General features: G+C 48.3%; 2 protein-coding genes and 1 pseudogene across 4 annotated transcripts in view; 1 reads left to right on the top strand and 2 right to left on the bottom strand.

The window, feature by feature from the left end:
• The window catches only part of ZNF555 (zinc finger protein 555), a 15,668-nt gene extending 11,418 nt beyond the window's left edge, over positions 1–4,250 (bottom strand). For both annotated transcript variants that reach the window (XM_039839172.1, XM_039839175.1), the window contains exons 1-2: positions 4,159–4,250; positions 3,688–3,789 (exon numbers count right to left, since the gene is read on the bottom strand). In XM_039839172.1, coding sequence (XP_039695106.1) covers positions 3,688–3,789; positions 4,159–4,161 — 105 coding nt within the window. In that variant the 5' untranslated portion in view covers positions 4,162–4,250. The remainder of the gene's footprint in view (positions 1–3,687; positions 3,790–4,158) is intronic.
• Positions 4,251–8,304: 4,054 nt separating this feature from the next.
• LOC120583747 (zinc finger protein 554-like) overlaps positions 8,305–16,393 on the bottom strand; it is an 18,341-nt gene continuing 10,252 nt past the window's right edge. The window contains exons 2-5 of one of the 2 annotated variants that reach the window (XM_039839179.1): positions 15,998–16,291; positions 12,766–12,892; positions 11,219–11,407; positions 8,305–10,683 (exon numbers count right to left, since the gene is read on the bottom strand). In XM_039839179.1, the coding sequence (XP_039695113.1) occupies positions 9,515–10,683; positions 11,219–11,407; positions 12,766–12,892; positions 15,998–16,039 (1,527 nt within the window). In that variant the 5' untranslated portion in view covers positions 16,040–16,291 and the 3' untranslated portion in view covers positions 8,305–9,514. Of the gene's footprint in view, positions 10,684–11,218; positions 11,408–12,765; positions 12,893–15,997; positions 16,387–16,393 lie in introns of those variants that run through there. The other variant, XM_039839181.1, reaches the window with a different exon arrangement.
• LOC120583766 (uncharacterized) lies at positions 13,749–13,867 on the top strand (annotated as a pseudogene).

Raw genomic sequence — 16,393 nt, 5'->3', positions numbered from 1 at the left:
TTGGGTGGGCGGGATGTCTGTGCACTGGCTAAGTCCAGCACTCCTACCTGCACAGGCACAAGCGACACTGCAGCTGGCTCCCAGCCTCCTGCACAGGGTCCTGCTGCTCATCCTGCCATGACAACGTCCTGGCTGAGGGCCAGGGGGACATACTGTCGGAAGGGGTGGCCAGCAGGCCCAACAGCCCTCATCCTTAGAGTCCTGCTCGCAAGGCAGGCCCTTGGCCGAAGTTGGGGAACTTGGACGTGGGGAGTTCCCACCACCCGATGGGAGCAATCCCTCAGCTCTTTCTGCAAACAGGGCTTCGGCCCAAGACCTGCTTCCCTCCAGGGGGCTGACGTCTTCGCTCAGGCCAGGCAGGAAGTGCCTACGTCACCAGCCCCCAACAAAACTCTGTGACTGAGTTTCTCATTGGCTTCCTGGGCAGGCACTTCACACGTCCTGTCACAGCCGGCTGCTGTGTGGTGTCACCAGAGGGGACCCTGTGCCTGGTCTCCTCAGGGCTTGGCCCCAGGCACTGCCCCTGGGCTGACCCAGCTTTGTCCCCGCACCACGACACGTCCCGGCAGTGAGTCCTGGGGGTCTTCATCAGTCTCTGAACCTGGGGGTAGTCTTTGGGGACCTCTGTAGACTGAAGGTTTGGGCCCCCGAAATGTACAATTCCCAATATGATAGGACGTGGAGGTGGAGCCTTCGGGAGGTGATGAGGTCATGAGGGCAGAGTCCCATGGATGGGATGAGCACCCTTGTGACATGGAGCCCGGAGAGTCCCCTTGCCCCATCTGCCATGTGAAGCCAGCTAGCGACCGGGACGCCAGCCCTCACCAGACACCAAATCTTCCAGCACCCTGATCTTGGGCTTCCAGCATCCAGAACCGTGAGAAAGAAACATCGACTGTTTCTAAGCCACGCAGTCTATGGTGTTTTGTCCGGCAGCCAGAATGGGCCAAGACAGGGACTCCCAACACGGCCAGCTGGAAACCATCGAATAATGTTAACGCTTCATGACATTCATTTTTTCACTATATGTGAAAAACTCGTCGCAGTTTTCTGCATATAACACACATTAGCTCCTGTATCTGAGCGAAAACTGCAAAACATACATTCCTCGAACTCACAGCAGAGACTGCAGGGCAGTCCCGAGGACCTCGGGCAAACTCCCATGCCCCGCGCGACCTTCCCGTACGCCCTCCAGCGGTTTGCCATTCTGACCGTTTTCCCAGTGTGACAGGACGGTAGCTGGACATCACCCGGCACCACAGAGAAGAACCAGCAGAAGCGGCTATTCCGCACCCACATCCACACTCCCTCCCTGCAGAGCCCCAGGTCCCATGCGAGGCTGCTCTGTCTGAAGACCTTACCTCTGGCTCTTTCACTTAGTGACACTGATTTAGGTTACGAGGACAAGGGTCCTCGTACTTGTAGGCGCTAGGGCTACGACACCGAATGAAAGTTCTGAAGTACGTGGATCTTAAGTTCTTTTAAACAGTAAGTGAGCATTAAGGAAAATGTGGCACAGCGAGGGGATTAGAAGGGAGATATATATCTTTACACGTGTATGTGTGTGTGTGTGTGTGTGTTTCTATATCGATATATTAGCATCGCTATAGATATATGGGAACCACTGGCGGCAAAGCAGAGCAAAGGAGAATGGGAAAATAACCCTTGGAGATAACATCGCAAATTGATACCTAAATTGCTTAAAAATAAATATGTACAGATACAATGTGCATTGTATATGTATATAATATACATATATGCACTATATGCAACTATAAATGTATATACATATGTCTATATAATTCAACACATTGGTTACACGTATCAGAGTGAGAGGGGTTCATCTCAAGTGTAGTATGAAAGCCTGTTGTACATTGAGAGGCTCAATTTCATTTTGCAGATTACTTTTGAATTTTCTGTCGACTATACATCTGTCATGTGCATTTTCCTACTCTGATGTTATAACAGACAATAAAAAACTTTAAAATCAACTCATATGTTTCACCTGTGGTCATCTTCGTTGTTGCTGAAAACGATTTGATAATATTCAACAGTCAATCACCTTACCATTGGGGCAGAGATGGAATGTGCATAACCCGATAAAGTGACAACGGAATGTTCAAAACAGAACAAGGGACATATAAATGGTGTAATGCTGTTTTCTCGAGAACGATTAGGTAAAGATCATGTGCGCTCAGCACCTCCCTCCTAGTCAATGGTATCCTGGAGAACTGATCCAAAACCAGCAGAACACACGCAAGAACAAGAACTAGGAACCAAACTCATCCTTGTGCCTAACTCTGGCAGTCGTATGTGCAGGACACCAACAGAACAGAAAGATAATCGCGGAGTAAGATTTTGGGCAAGAACCTAGGATAATGATTCAGTATAAAAGCACATTTCATCGGCTTTGTAATTGATAGCAACAGCAAGTTGGAAAATTCATTTTTAAAAGGTAACACATACTATGGTGAGGACCAAATTTCTTTACTACTAAACAAGTCTAACAAAGGCTACAAAAACGAACCAAATGGAAAAAATTTTAAGCATTACGGATAACAAAATAAAATGAAATAAATGGAAAGATGGCACATGTTCTTGAAAAGGAGAGCTCAGTGTCACCAAGATGCAAGCCTCCCACGAGGGACCTAAAGTCTTCATCAAATCCCACTAGATCTACAAAACAGATTTTTTTTTTTTTTTTAGGACTTGACAAATACTAATTTTACAAACCTTACGGGAAGAATGAATTCCAAAACCAGCCAAAAGAACAAGGTGGGGGCCTGCCCATCACACAGCAAAGATTTTAAAGCCACACAACCCTGACATGATAAAATTAGCAGAGGAACCAGCAGCTGGAACAGGCAGCTAGAGCCACCAGAAGGGACAACTCCTGAAGCCCCCTTGTCTGTGATTTGCCACAGGGCAGACAGGGCAGCCAGTGCAGAGCAGTGGCAGAAATGACAAACACTTCGATATATCAGACAGTGACAAACTGTTATCTAAATAACAAAGATGCTCATATTTCCGCCTCTCCCGTGGACAATAATCAATCTATTGTGGATTAAAGCAAAGTGTATCCCAGAAAACAGCAAACAACAATTTACCTACTGTCACGAGCTCTCCGCCACGCCAAGGAAAAGAACTGGTCGTCTGGAAAATCTTTATAATTCACCAGTTTACCTCCCACACTTCATTTCTCTGCTGCCGTGTTGGAAGGGAGATTTTTCTGTTTCTCTGACATTTTTCTCCCCCAACAGGGCTTTCAAGTGTCAGCCCCAGAATTCCATTTATCACTCAAAGGAACAGACCCGAGAAACTACTACACACAGGACAGGATTTAAAAAGTTTGAACAAATGGAATGAAATTCATCCTTTTTTCCTGAAATATACACCCCTTAGGAAGTATTTGCTCTTTCCTGCTCTATTAATTAAAAGTATTTTATATTTGCTGAAAAACTGAGGGTCGAATAAGTGAATACATCTTTTCGAGGTGACAAACCCAGGGAGGGGCAGTGCCCAACTGGAACACCTAGACGACTCAAGGGTCAAGTGCAGCTATCCTACCACGTGGGCTTTCCCCTCCCCCACTGCTCACTGCCGAGATCGCTGAACAAAGGACACCGGCTGATGTCCCGCTGTGAGTCTCCAGTGAGTGTGGCTATGCAGGCGGCTGCCCCAGCTCACCGGGTGGGCTTTCCCTGTCCTCTGGGTTCGTTTCTCCCCCTTCGGGGGGCTCGAATCCCTCCTGTCTTTTCTCCTCAAAACCAGCGTCCGGTCAGCTGACAACTGTGTCCCTCCGGGGAATGAGAACAGGCGTCGGGCTCAGTTAGGGACCGGGCACCGATCCCTCCAGCCCGGGCCCCGTGCAGGTCTTCCCGCTGCCCCCGACCCCCGCAGCCTGTGAGCTGGGAAGAGCCGACCAGGGGCTGGCATCTCCCGACCCCCGATCCCAGGCGGGTGCCGCTGTGCGCGGCCGGATCACCCGGGCCGTCCTTAGACCCCGAACCCGGCGCGGGAGCCCACCCCGCGGCTCACGGCGGACACTAGGGTGGGGACCTGGGGAACATGGGAGACCCGGCCCCCAGCCTCCTTCGGCCGGTTCTGTTCAGCTCGAACCGGCATCTCCCGGTCCCGGCTCCGATCCCGCGCACTCACCATCTCGCGGCCCCACGCCAGGTTCTCGCCGGAGTCCCCGCGGCCTCGGACCAAAACGCGACACCTGGGGCTGCGCGGGGCAGGTGCGCACAAACGCCTTGGCCTCAGAGAGCGACGTCAGCGCTCACGCCCATCCACGGGACCTCTGATTGGACAGTGCTCGGAACTCCGGCATCTTGATTGGACGGTGTTTCGGGCTCTCTCACGTCCGGGGCACCTGACTGGACGGTTTCCCGAGACCCGCCCCTGGCACCCCTGATTGGACAACGATCATGATTGTTCCCCACGCTCTGGCCCCGCCTCCTTGATTGGATAGTTCTGCCGAGCCCCGCCCCATGCATCCTGAATGACAGGCTGTCGGGACACTCGGGGCTGACCCCGCCCAGAACATTGGCCCCAAGCAGAGCCCGCCCTAGCCGAGCAGAAGGACGTATGTCCGCAGCTCAGCATCCCCGCCCGCGTCCTCCCCTGGACCGGGAAATCCTGGCTCAGTTTCACCGCAGAGCGCCCTCCGTGCCCTGCCGGGCCGGACAGGAGGGTCTCGTGACCTCCGGGGTCAGGGGTCAGCCCGGAAAGAAGTCACGGTTGATCTGTGCCCTTCGTTTAAGAACACAGACACTCGCCAGTGATGTCTCCAGGTGCATGGCAGGGTCCGCCTCGGTTCCAACGTGAGACCTTTGCGACCGGGAGGTCTGCCTTCCATCCCGTTCATCCTAGGGCTTGAAGTCAGCAGCCCCTTGGCCTCTGCAGGAAGTCGGCCCTTCGCCCCGCCTGCGCGGGACTGCTCCCAGCTCAGCTTCACTCGTGAGCTACTAGAATTCTCAGTGGGCATTACACAGCAAGGCAATCTATCGGGTCAGGTTTTTAGTCTGTCCCCAGAGGATTCTGAAAATGAAAAGTCTCTGATATCTCAAACTGTACCTAATACCATTTAACTGTACACTTAAAAATGATTAAGATGGCAAACTATCTTATGTGTATTTCACTACAATATAAAAAAGGTTTTACTTTTTTACAGGGCTATGATCTAAGGCAACTGAATTCCTGCTTTAACGGATATAAAACAACAAGAAAGCTTATACAAATATATTTGGGATAGACCTGAAAACTCAACGCACTTAATGGATGGGGTCTAATTTAGCATGCTGCTCCTTTTAGAAAACGTCCTCTCGTTTGGGATTAAGTGGACATCCAAACTTTGATATCACTTGTCATTTTATTTACTAACAGAATTTTTTAAAGTCAGTTTTAGGGTTTCCAGAAAGGTTTTATATGAATTCATAAAAATTGCTGTTTGGAGGATTAACACATAAAACAGCTTCGAGTTAAAAATAAACTATTACAAAATAAAATATGGTTATATGCAATTCGTTTGCATATGAATTAAGAATGAATGCCAAGCTTCAAAAAGTCAGCATGGAGTTTATAGAGTCGGCCCTCACACGTCCAGGCCCGAACCTCTAGCACCCCCGTCTGCTGGCCGCAAATGTTCCTCTAGAGAGCTATCCCGGGAGCATGACTAGTAAAGAACATGTCATTTCATTTATTAAGGTCAAAATGAGGCCGGTCTCTGAATTTTTGACAGAACATTCATCGCCAGAAGAAGGGAAAGAAGTGATTCAAGATGCTTAGGCCACGCTGGGATGTCACTCATGAACAGAGAAAATAAAGCCAGTCCCAAACACGCAGGGAGTGGGAGGCCAGGACGGAACAAACCCCGCTCCCTCCTCCAGCCTTCCATCCTCGCCCCAACTCTCCCATTAGCAGAGCCACCTGGGAAGCCACTGGCAATGCACAAACGTTGTCTCACAGCATTTCCACCCCACGTCGCAAAGCAAACTATGAAAGGGTGAGTGTGGCCAGCAGAATACCAGTCCCCTCAAGGTGCTCACATCCTAACCTCTGGAACTTGTGACTGTGTCACCTTTCATGGCACAGAGACTTTGCAGATGGGATTGGGTCAAGGCCCGATATGGGGATGATCCCGAATTCCTGGGGGGCCCAGTATCCTCACAGGGTCCTCATGCGAGTGAGGCGGGAGGCTCAGAGTCAAAGAGATGGACAAGGCCGTGCTGCTGGCTGTGACAAGGGAGAAGGGGCCACGAGCCAGGGACGCGGCTCCTCTAGAAGCTGGAAAAGGCCAGAGACGGTTCTCCCTGGAGCCTCGGGAAGGCCTGGCCCTGCCCCTCCTGGGTTTTAGGTTCTGACCTCCAGAACTATCATAATAAATTGGTTGTTTTCATTCACTAAATGTGTGGTAACTTGTTACAGTGATAACTGGAAATTCGTACGGTGGGTCTGAATCGTACAGTAACTTAATAAGTGGCACGGATAACTCCTATCCCACCCGGTCGCATCTTCCATGGGACAACTGTGAATGTTCCATGTGCTCCTTCAACACAACTGCTCCTACTGTAGTGGGTCTCGGAGCAATCTGATGGTTTTCCAGGGAATAAAATCTTTGCATCTTTGTGCCTGAAATGGAAGCACTTTTTAGATGATGATGTATGACTAAAAATTTTGTCCCAAACCAAAAGTATCCATTTGCAAAACACTACGAGAGTTGATTTTTGCATTCCTCATGAAGGCATATACTAACGGTCACCACAACGGAGCAAGGGTGGGGGGCACTTTTAAACTATTATGAAACATTTCAATCATACAAAATACACAGGGAATAACATTTTGGAAGGCAGCTATGCTCACCATTATCCCACCGGGAGTAACATTTCGAATATTTGTCTATCTACTGCTAAGCTCTAGTAAAGCCTATCAGTTCACCATACTCTGTCAGATGTCTTGAAAGAATGAAAACATTACAGAGTTGAAATGGTCTGTGTATCACCTCTGGGAACCTAGGCCCCTCCACCTCCTCCCAGGGGCCACCACAACCACAAATCTGATGTTTATTATTGCCATGCCATACATATGGAACCATAAACCATATAGAACATTATTGTCCCTATATTCAGATTTCATAAATACGTCGTTATCCTATACATACTCTGTACTTTGACTCTTTTATCCTTCAAAACCTGCTGAATGTTGATGTCACAATAGTTTAATATAATGTTTAATGTAATAAAAAAAATGCCAAAAGAAATTAAAGCAGGAAGTACAGCATAGGGAATGTAGTCAACATAATTGTAACAACTGTATGGTGCCAGGTGAGTACAAGGCTAATCGAGGGGACCACTTCATAAATCATATGTCTAACTACTATGCTGTACACTTGAAATTGATATAATATTGAATGTCAACTGTAATTGAAATTTTTTAATGTAAAAGAATAATTAAAAGCAGGAAATAGGCACTCCAAATTATCAGAAAAGAAATACACTCCCTCCATACAGACGATAGAGTAAAAAATAAGGAAAGAAACTTCAAAGGTAAGAAAAATGGTATCAAGTATGTTATCAAAATTAAAGCCAATATTTATTGCAGCAATAAGTGGCATAAATGTATCTATTAAAAAGAAAAGGATCCTAAATGAAATTCATCTATGTGTTAAAAATCAGAAATACATGGGATTTAAGAAGTTGAAATTCAAAGGAGGTGAAAAATTATACCAAAAATAAACGGATTTTGTTTGAAAAGCAGAGTCGGAGCTATTAATTAAAGCAAAGAGATCACTTCAAAATGATAAAGTGTGTAATTCATAATGAAGACCTATCATAAATTATTTACCCCAAATAAAACAAAAACAAAAAATTTTAAAAAATAACAAAAAAAGAAGTAAAATAACAGAAAATACTGAGGAAAATTAAACACAATAGCAATAGGAAACCATAACTTAATTCTCTTGAGCTAATTATCTTTGAATCAGCAACCCAAGGACAATTAAAGGCAAGCAATATTTCTCACTTTGTTATTAAACTAGAAGGAGCATTGGTGAAATCACCTGGTGTGTGTGTTAAAAATGCATATTACTGGACTCCAGCTCTTGCTTATTAAATCTGAACCTCCTGACATGTAATCTGAGAGCCACTGATTAATAAGATTGAAGTACCAGACAAGCCAGATCCCTAACCATAAAAGCAGAGAATGCAACTGCTTCTCGAGATCCAGGAAATGCTTCTAAAACTCAATCACATAGTAAACCTCCATAAATTTCAAAGACTCACAGAGTAGACACGTTCTCAGACCACAGTGTAACAAAGACAGAAATTTAATGAAAGAGTAAGGATGAAAGGCATATGTGAAGATGCTACAGTTAACGTCACACTCTGTGGCGAACGATCGAATGCTGCCCTAAGACCAGGAACAAATCAAGAAAATCTATTCTCAGTGCTCCCATCCAACACGGTATGGGAGGAATGAGCCAGTGTAAGAAGAAAAACAATTTGTTTTCCACGGAGCAGGGAATGGATATTTAAACACCCGGAAGTTTGAAAAATATATTCTCTCTCAAAATACTTTTGAGTCAGAGAAATCAAAACAAAGTGGTAAATATTTCTTTGGATACTCATGAAACCACATGTAAAAACAGAGCTAAAGTGAAGCTCTCCTCTGGTGAAATTCTTCATCTCAAGTGCTCCAATGACTCGCATCTCGACTTAAATTTAGACCCTCGGAAAGGCCCTATCTTATGTTGGTGCCTCTCTATCTCTTACACTAGCATCCCGTTGCTGTGCTCCAAAGGATCTACCAAAATTGGTAAAGATTTAAAGTATTTGGTTACTTGTTTAACATCTGTCCCTGCCCCTCACTCCATCATGGGTCTGGCTACATAACGTGCAAAGCTTGCTGCAAAATGAAAATATAGGGGAGACCGTTTGTTCAAAATTATTAATAATATTGAAATGGATACAGCAGAGTGTTAATCCAATGACAGGACCTTTCGGAGAGCAGAGTCTTGGTGACCACACAGATCACATGTCCATGAAGCCATGCTGTTTCCTCAACACTGGCATATATGTCTGTCTTGTCCACAGCCACGTGGCACCACAGACAGTCCAGGTTCCCTGTAAATACTTGTTAGAGGGAAAGGAGTGATCGAGACTGAAAAACTGAGCACGCTCTAAGTAAAATATTGAGATAGATGATCGAAAAGAAAATACTGACACCTGAAACAAAACGTTGAAAGAATATCTTTTGATTCGACAACTCAATTAAGGAGATCACTCTTAGCAAAATCCCATTCGATGTCAGTGGTCCCATCTACCCATCTTTTCTAAGAGGCTGGAGCTCACTGGACAACTTGCCCCATTAAAAGGCCCCTTCTCAGATCTGCGCTTCAGTGCTTTCTTCAAGAATGTGGCATAAACCTGCTTCAAGTAGGATGTCAGCAGAGCACTGTCTAACCACTCTTATTTGGTAGAGTGCTGAGAGTATTTGCCAGGACAGCAAGCAAGCTCTAAAATGCAATGAAGTGGCTGCTCTGATAGAAAGCTTTCCCACAGTCAACGATTTTATAGGTTTTTGGACCAGTGTGAGTTTTCTGGTGTGCGATGAGGGAGGAAGTCTGGCTGAAGGCTTTCCCACACTCGCGACAGCCGTACGGTTTCTCCCCAGTGTGCGTTCTCTCGTGCCTAACCAGGGAGGACCTCTGGCTGAAGGCTCGTCCACACCGATCACATTCATAGGGGTTCTCGCCAGTGTGAGTTCGCTCGTGCTGGTTAAGTGACGAGCGGTCGCTGAAGGCCTTCCCACACTCGTCGCATTCATAGGGCTTCTCGCCAGTATGTGTTCGCTGGTGCAGAATCAGGTAAGAGCTCTGGCAGAAGGATTTCCCACAGTCTTTGCATTTATAGGGCTTTTCCCCTGTGTGAATCCTCTGATGTTGGGTAAGAGACGAAATCCTGTTGAAGGCTTTCCCACACTCTCCACATGCGTAGGGCTTCTCCCCAGTATGAGTTCTCAGGTGCCGAGTGAGGGTTGAGCTGTGAGTGAAGGCCCTCCCACAGTCCTCGCATTCGTATGGCCTGTCTCCTGTGTGAGTTCTCCGATGCTCGCTCAGGGAATGCCTCCGGTTAAACACTTTCCCACACTGGGGGCATTCGTAGGGTTTCTCCAATGTGTCAATTTTGTTGTGTATCATAAGAGCCATGTTGCGATTAAACGACCTCCCGCTGTCTGCATATGCAGAAGATTGAGTTATTCTGCTTTGAATTAGGGAACTATTTTGGCTGAGGTCTTCAGCACGTTCACTGCTTTCCCCGGGTCTCTGGTCTATATGTCCCACCTGACGGTGGTTTAAGAATGGATCGGCGACCAAACTCTCAACATCTAGGTCACAGTCATAGAAGTGTTTTCCCATAGCACAATTTCCCTGCGAGGAAACAAGGCCTGAGCTCGGAATACAGTTTTTCCCAAATTCATGCCAGGCAGTAGCCTTCTCGCGAGCAAATGCCTTTCCTTGGAGGTACGCCATCTGACTCGAAAGCCTCTGGGAATCTTCATGTTTCTCTTTACGTTGCCCACGTCCCCAGTCTTCTCTGGGAAGCTTTGTACCACCAAGTGGTTCTTGCCCCAAAACCACCTCCTTGTAAACTGACCCTTGGCTTTCCAGTCTAGTCTCCCGATCTGAAATAAATTGAGGGAAGAAAAGAAACGAATAAAATTTCTAACTTAAGAACGGTGGGACAGAAGTACTTCACACGGATAAAAGGCACATGTGGATTCATGTTCAATTACCGAGTTTGAACATGGAGGATGAGAAAATGAGACGGATCGGTAAGCCGGTGCGCTGAGGATAGGACGCAGAGTAAAAAATTTGACGACGAAGAAAAACAGAGACATGTAAATGTAGAAGGAACTGCTCTTTGAAGAAGGAAGAATAAGAATGGCAGAGAGAGAATTATCAAGAAAGAAGGGAGAAAAGATATAACGAGAAACACAGGTACAATGGCTTCAAGAAGGATATGGGAAGCATCCCTCTTCTCTGCACCCAAAGACAGGTAGGAGAAGGCTGCCAGAGGATGAACTGAAGGCATCCGAGAAGGTGCCACCAAGGACCTGGGCCTGCTCCTTATACGATTAGGGCCTCTGTGGAGAGATCTTTGACTTTGTCCCCAAGATGCTGTCCCACCCCAATGGCTCACATCTGCCTGGTTCTCACCTGGACAGGAGGCTTGGGGAATTCCTTTCGCTCTCATCATCATGGCTGCTCCCTGCTCCAGGTGGAAAGACACCGCTGGCTGAAAGAGTGAACACCCTGTCCACAGGGAAAGGCTGCTGTCTCGAAAGCTTTGTGCTGGAGATGTACCATCCTCGATAACTGTATCAGTATGTTGGTCCTTCAAGGCTTCTGAAAGGACAAGAGCACACCGACCAAGCTAAAGATTTTATTTTCCTAATTAAAAATTGGTGGATCTTACGTTTCCCCAAAGAAAACAAATGAGTGGCCAACATGCCTATGAAAAGATGTGCACCATCACTAGTCACGAGGGAAAAGCACAATGAGACACCATCTCACACCTAGGAGGATGGCTACGACTTTTTAAACGAGAAAAAAAAAAATACGGAAAATAAGTATTGGAAAGGATGTGGAGAAATTGGAACCCTCGTAATTTGCCGGTGGGAACATGAGATGGGGCAGCTTCTGTGGAAAATAGTCTGGAGTTTCCTCAAAAAGCTAGAGAGTCGCTATATGACTCAGCAATTCCGCTCCCGGGTATAGACCCAAAAGGATCAAAAGCAGGGACTGGAAGAGATATTTGCACACTGTGTCCACAGCTGCAGGGCTCACGGGCCTCAAAAGGTAGAAGCGACCCAAGCGCCCACCAACAGATGGCTAGAAGAACACGATGAGGTCCCACACGAAGGAATGTCATTCAGCCATAGAAAGGACATTCTGGCACTCTAGCGCATGGCAGTCGAGCATGCTCAGTGTCATGAGTCAGACATGAAAGGACAAATACTGTGTGATTCCACTCATAAGAGGGCCCCGGGGGAGTCAGAGTCATAGAAACAGGAAGTAGACGGTGGTGACAGGGGCTGGGGTGGGGGAGGGGAGTGACTGTTTCATGGGGACAGAGTTCCAGTTTGGGAAAATGAGAAAGTTCTGGAAATGGAAAGTTCTGGTGGGAATGGTTGCATGACAACGTGAACGTACGGAAGGCCACCGAACTGTGCACTTAAAAATGGTTCAGGCAAATTTTATGTTGTATATTTTGTGCCACGCACACACAATATACTAAATTTAGCTGTTTGCCTGGGCAGGAGAAGTACAAACGCCTGACTCTGTACCCAAGAGGAATCAGAGACGTTCCCTACGCCTAAGCTAAGACATGTACGTCAGCAGCGGCTCCCGCTCTCTCAAACGGCAGGTCCTCGCGGACGCCATTTCGTCCAATGTCTTTCCGTTATGACGTTGAGGAGATGCTGCAGGAACTTAACTCTTGTTTCTATCCATCAGCCTGTGATGAGACAGGTTTTGCTGTGTGTCGTTTTCCCATAGTTCGAGAACCTATCGATGATGTTAAGTGAGGACTCACTGTACCGAAGAAATCAGCTTCTTCGTTGTATTGGAGAAACCAGCAGACTGGGAACCCCATGTGGGCAGAACTGTGGCTTCCTTGTCCACCAAGAAACTCCCACTTCCTGGCATAGCTCTTGGCACACAGGAGATGCTAAATAAGTGTGAGCAAGTGACGCAGGCCTTACCCACGGAGGCCAGGTTCCGGCGGGTCTCCAGCATCACCTCTCGGTAGAGCCTCCTCTGAGAATGATCCAGCAAAGCCCACTCCTCCGGGGAGAAGCCCACGGCCACATCCTGGAAGGTCACCAACTCCTAAAAGATCACATCGGTTCTGCTCAAGAAAGGTCACCCCCCACCCACGTCCATAGAGGTGGATAAGGATGGTGGCACCGGGGAGTCACATGGAGCCGGGGGCAAAGCCTGGAAGTCGGACTCTGCTGGCACCTTACGGGTCCTTGTCTGTGGCTTCCCGTCACAGGTACACACAGACCCTGGGCGCGCTGTTCGCACAGCACACAGGTCCGATGGGAAGTCGTCCGCCCATTTGTTATCAAACTGGTGATTCTCACTTCTAAGCCTGTGAACATGACAGTCGTCCTCGAGGCCCATGCCCTGCTTATTCTAAGAGCGTGCAGACCCATGGCCATGTCACTCTCGGTTGGGGACGGCAGGCGCTTTTGTGACCTTCCCAGGGCACAGACTCCTCATCTGTGTGATGCACAGGGATGCGCAGAACCGCTTCGACCTCACAGGGTAGGAACGATTCGTGTCGGTCAGGCGTCTGCTGTTCGTGAAGGCAGACACCTGGCAACCCTGTGCGACCAGAGACACCCTCACCCACAATGCTGGAGACGGGGGCTCTTTGCAGCCACGATCTGGAGCTGCCCATTACAAGGCACAGGTAGAGCAAGAAGTGGGCTTTGCGACCCTGCCTCGCGGAATATGGCCTGAGCACTGTTCGGGAAAAGGAGGGACAAAGGGGTGCGTTGTGACCAGCGTTTGGTCTGGCTGGCTCCCGTGGCACCCGTGGTCAAAACCAGCATCTGGGCTGCTGCCTGTGGTGAGCGGGACGAGTTACCAATGGGATCTGAAAATGAGAGACCCAACTCCAGCAAAGTGGGAGTGCCGGAACCCCTGGCTGGTCTTGGCCATTAAAAAAAAAGCACAAGTCCACGGCCAGGCCACCCTGAACAAGCCCGATCCGGCCTGATCTCGGAAGCTAAGCAGGGTCGGGCCTGGTTAGTACTTGGATGGGAGACCACCTAGGAAGACCAGGTGCTGTAGGCGTAAAAAATAAAAAAATAAGGGCTTGTAAGCTGACAAGGTCCGTGCAATCTGCGAGGTCAACCAAGGGTTGCCTCACCCCCCGCCCCAAAAATAAATAAATAAAATAATAAATGAGATAATAAAATAAAATAAAATAAAATAATAAAATAAAATAAAATAAAATAAAATAAAATAAAATAAAATAAATAAAATAAAATAAATAAAATAAAATAAAATAAAATAAAATAAAATAAAATAAAATAAAATAAAATAAAATAAAAGCACAGTGCAGGTGACACCTTTGGTGTTTTCTCTCTTCCAGCTGGGAGAAGAAAGGGCTCAAACGTTCCCACAGGTGGGCCTTGAAGTGGACCAGAAATATCCAACAGTTCTGTTGTTTGTCCCCCCGCAGGAGGAAAAAAGGTTAAGTTCGTTCCCAGGGTGGCAGCGCATTTGATAGAGCAGAAAAAAAGCAGCCTATTCTCCAGGCGGCCTCTGCAGCCTCAGGCTTCGCCTCGCCCTGCAGCTGGTTTCTTCCCAGGCCCCACATTGGCCCTGTAATGGCTGAGCGCACTCACTGCAAGGCTTTGAGTAAATATGAAAGCAAATAAAAAGGAAAAATCTTTTAATGGTTTTGTATTTTGCGGCTATTACACAGGATGGATAATAACGATGACTATGAAATAGAAGGGTTTATATTGATTAAATATAACGATGTTTATATTATTACGTTTATAATATAACCCTTGTAACAACGAGAACATGTATTATTTCCTAATAGTGAGATCATCCCATCTGGGGAAAAAAAGTGTTAGTGGGACACGGTTTCTTTGCTCTTTGTGGCCCAGCGGACAGGTTAAAACGCAAACTCTCTACATATTAAAACAACATGAGTGTCCATCACTCACGATTTTTACTGTGGCTCATACCTATTGGGACCTCAGACAACACTAAGAGTCCCCAGAAGAGAAATGCGTTTGAAGTGTGAGAGACAGATCTGAGCTGCGAATGGACTCCCGTGAACTCAGCTGTGTGACATGGAAAGGCGGGGGCTCCCTGTGCCTGTGTCAGAGGGTCCACGTGGATGCTGAGACAGATAAGAACCGCTCTGCAGCTCCTGCCGGCCGCGGGCTGTTTGGGATCCTGCATCCAGGGCCTCACGGCCTGGCTGGCCCGACAGCGGGTATGGGGGGACCGGGACTTTGGGCTGGGAGACAGTGCAGATCTAAGACACCTCTCTGGGTGACCCCAACTATGACAAAGTCAGGGATGACAGCTGAGCTGTCTGGGTCACTGACAGATGTCCACCGGGAAGGGCTTGTTCCGGAAGGGATCAAGGGAACCCAGCTGTTGGTCAGCTCTGGGCTTCCGGTGCAGAGATCGGTTGCGTCCCTGGACTGTATCCACCGCCTGACAGATCTGCTTTCCCAACTGACAGATGCTGCTCCCCAACCCCTCCTCCTGACAGACACACCGCAGTAAGGCACTTCCACTGTTAAACACAGCTGTCCCCAGCCTTCAAAAGGCTTATCCAGCCTTAAAAAGGACAGACATCCTGACACCTGCTACGACGTGATAAACAGTGACATAAGCCAGACGTGATAGGTCAAGTCCTGTGTGACCCCACTCACGGGAGGCCCCCAGATTCAGGAGTCAGATTTAGAGACAAAGAGTAGATGGTGGGCCAGGGCCTGGGGGAGGGGAGGGGAGTAAGTGTGTAACGGGGACAGAGTGTCAGTCTGGGATGATGAGATCGTCCTGGAGGTGGACGGTGGGGACGGCTGGACGACATGTGAGTGTGCCTAAGGCCACTAAGCTGGACACTTAACAGTGGTTAGGATGGTGAATTTCGTGTGCATTTTATCACAATTTTAAAAAAACTCTTAAGAGGGTGGTGCTTTCCTGGGCGCCCACCGCCCCGTGGGGAAGGCGCCAGACCTCGGCCGCAGAGACACCCCAGCCCTGCGAGGCAGCCCCGTCGTGGGGAAGGGCTGCTGGCTCTGGCGCACAGTCCGAGCAGCATGACGCCCATGGGGAGTCCCCCTCCGTCTCCCACACAGCGAGGGACCCACTTCCCCATCAGGGACCGCGTTTCTGCGGGTTCCCTCCAAGGCAGCGGACACCTCGCGGGCAGGAGCATGGCCAACTCACCTGACACACCGGGGCCCAGGGCAGTGGGCGGCCGGCAGCCATTCTCTCCTCTCCAGAAAATGCAGGCTCCTGGGAGGGCAGAGCTGCGCGGGGAGAAAGGCGCGGTCACAGTGGGGACCGGACCCACGCCTGTCCCCGGGCCCCAGAACCCGCGCCACCCTCCGTGCGGTCGAAATCCGCGCGTAACTTCTGAGTCCCCAAAAATTCAACGAGCAGCCCGCTGTCGGGCCGGAGGCCACGCCGAGCACGTAACGGTGCATGAGCACATATTTCGTGCGTTATGTGGGTTACACACTGCAAAGTAAGCCGGAGGGAAGAAAACGTTATTAAGAAAATCACGAGGAAAATACACGTGCAGTACTGCACGATTTTCCAAAAACCCTGTATGAGCAACAA

This window comes from Pteropus medius, unplaced genomic scaffold (assembly GCF_902729225.1).
Source record: "Pteropus medius unplaced genomic scaffold, Ma_sr-lr_union100, whole genome shotgun sequence".
In the NCBI taxonomy this organism is placed as follows: domain Eukaryota; kingdom Metazoa; phylum Chordata; class Mammalia; order Chiroptera; family Pteropodidae; genus Pteropus; species Pteropus medius.
This window is presented reverse-complemented; position numbering and strand designations above follow the sequence as displayed.